This window comes from Nematolebias whitei, chromosome 6 (genome assembly GCF_014905685.2).
Source record: "Nematolebias whitei isolate Nwh7 chromosome 6, NemWhi1, whole genome shotgun sequence".
Taxonomy (NCBI): domain Eukaryota; kingdom Metazoa; phylum Chordata; class Actinopteri; order Cyprinodontiformes; family Rivulidae; genus Nematolebias; species Nematolebias whitei.
In genome coordinates, this window is record NC_056503.1 from 1,530,180 (window position 1) to 1,532,331 (window position 2,152).

The 2,152-nt window shown below is 37.5% G+C and overlaps 1 protein-coding gene across 1 annotated transcript in view; it reads left to right on the forward strand.

Annotated features, from left to right (window-relative positions):
• The first annotated feature begins 554 nt into the window (after positions 1-554).
• The window catches only part of LOC119411060 (succinate dehydrogenase [ubiquinone] cytochrome b small subunit B, mitochondrial), a 10,893-nt gene continuing 9,295 nt past the window's right edge, over positions 555-2,152 (forward strand). The window contains exon 1 of the mRNA XM_037677981.1: positions 555-612. Within this exon, the coding sequence (XP_037533909.1) occupies positions 564-612 (49 nt within the window). The 5' untranslated portion in view covers positions 555-563. The remainder of the gene's footprint in view (positions 613-2,152) is intronic.

Sequence of the window (2,152 nt, forward strand, 5' to 3'; positions counted from 1 at the left end):
ACCTTTAAAATGAAAACAGGAGATTTGTGTCTACACAAAAACATTGTACAGAGGAGGTCAATCTTATTTTCTATTTCCTATATTCTCACTAGTTTTATTTTTTTTATATATCCTAGAACTTAAACAAAACTCTAATTCTGATGCATATCTGTTGATAATGAACCAATGCTACAGAAATTGTGAGTATGCTTGTTAGAAAAATATTCCTGTCATCAGATCTCAGTTAGCTTCATTGCAGCTGAACACTGAACTGAACGCTGTTACACTGAACATAACATCAGCTGGTGGACATAAATACAGTACAGTAATATTCTATTCACAAAATACTCACAATAGTATGTTCATCTTACTTGTGAAAAGTTATCCCCCGAGACCTGACGTCAACAGTCCATCGATTTGAACAGAAATAAGCTGCGAAATGCTGAAACATCTTCTGCTTTAACCAAATAAGGACGACCGCTCCAAGATGGCGGCCGAAATTCCTGCGCCGCAGCAGCCATTGATGGCGCTGTCGAAACGTTAGTACTTCCGGGTGACATGATAACCTTGGTGGGTTGATCAACATGGCTGCCATCGTCCGGCTGAGTTATGTGTGTCGCAGAGGAGTAAATCGTGAGAATCTTTCTTTTCTTCAGTTTCCAGTCATTTCTGAACGCGTGAGCTCATGAACGCGCAGCAGTTTGTCCGGAGAAGTGTGAGGAAGAAGGAAGATCGAGCACGGACGGTTCTTACAAGCAAATAATAAGACCGTCTTCTGTTTACTAGTTCAGGGTAAAGTCCAGGAGGGGGACAGTAATATTAATGTTAAGAAGAGGTTATTTAACTTCTCATTTATTAGAATATGTTGTAAAACAAATTAAAACATTAGTGGCCTTCATGTCATGACTGAATGAATGAATGAATAACTTCAGAGTACAGATATTTTATTACAGATCATTTATAATCTGTCGACAGATGTCTCTGCAGTGGTCTTCAGTACGTTCTTAGACCAGGTCTAGTTTCGGCAGAGAACAGGACTTAGAAGTGATTGTGTTCCTTAAAACTGCAACATCTGAACTCTGAACTGTGTTACACAGCAGATCTATAGATCAGGGAAATTATGATCGGTTGATTTTCATCAGTAAAGCAGGTGTTTGGTCAGTTTGCTGCTCGGGAGAGTGTGTAAACACAATGTCAGGGTGGAATGACAATAGCAGTGACCTCAGAGAAGCAACTTTTCTGCCCATCGATCTAGGAAGGGTCACAGGTACACCACTGAGAAGTAGCGATGTGCGGATCGATATAAAATATCGATACTACACTCCAGAGGCTGCGCTCTGGAATCGATTCTTAACTCAAAATATCGATGGTTTTGATACTTCAGTCATTTCAGGTAATGCATGTCATTAACAGGAAGGTAGGGGAAAGTAAACTCTTGAGATCTTGTCTAAATGATACATGGTTGGTGGGAACTACTTTTTCTTCTGCCAGTGGTGCAATGCATGTAAGCGGAGTGGCACACTGCTTGCCGTGGTCAGTCAGTCAGACTGTAAACATAAATAATGGCGGAGCGTACACAAAGTCACGTGTGGAGCTATTTCAGCTCCAAAAACAACCAAGACCCTGTTTGTGAAGTTTGTGGAAAAACTGTGAAGAGCTGTGGCATATGGTTATGAAATAAGTAACACAATAAATTAATGCTCAAATAAATGGTTTGCTTGAGTTCAGTTTGGAGTAATAATATGTTTATCACTGAGATAATCTCACACAGGCAAAAATATTTATTCAGGTAAGGTTTCCTAAAAAAAGGGTAATTTAAAGTGGATTACATAGACCAGGTGTCATCAAATTATACAGGTTAATGGTGATAAAACAGTCTTGCTTGGTGAACTCTGAAAAATATATACAGTAGTAGAAAATATGGTTAAAAATTAGTCTTAAAAACATCTATTATTTACAATTTGAATTTATATTATTTCCATTAATGTGCAATTATTATGGCATTTATTTATTTAATTAAAAATTTAACTGGCAATTTAAATTTTAGTCACCCAGTATTATGAAAGAGGAAGTGTTTGTATCCCCTAATTGTAGGCTATTTGGAGGGACTACATTCAATTCAATTCAAAAATACTTTATTAATCCCAAAGGGAAATTATTTGTTGTTGTAACT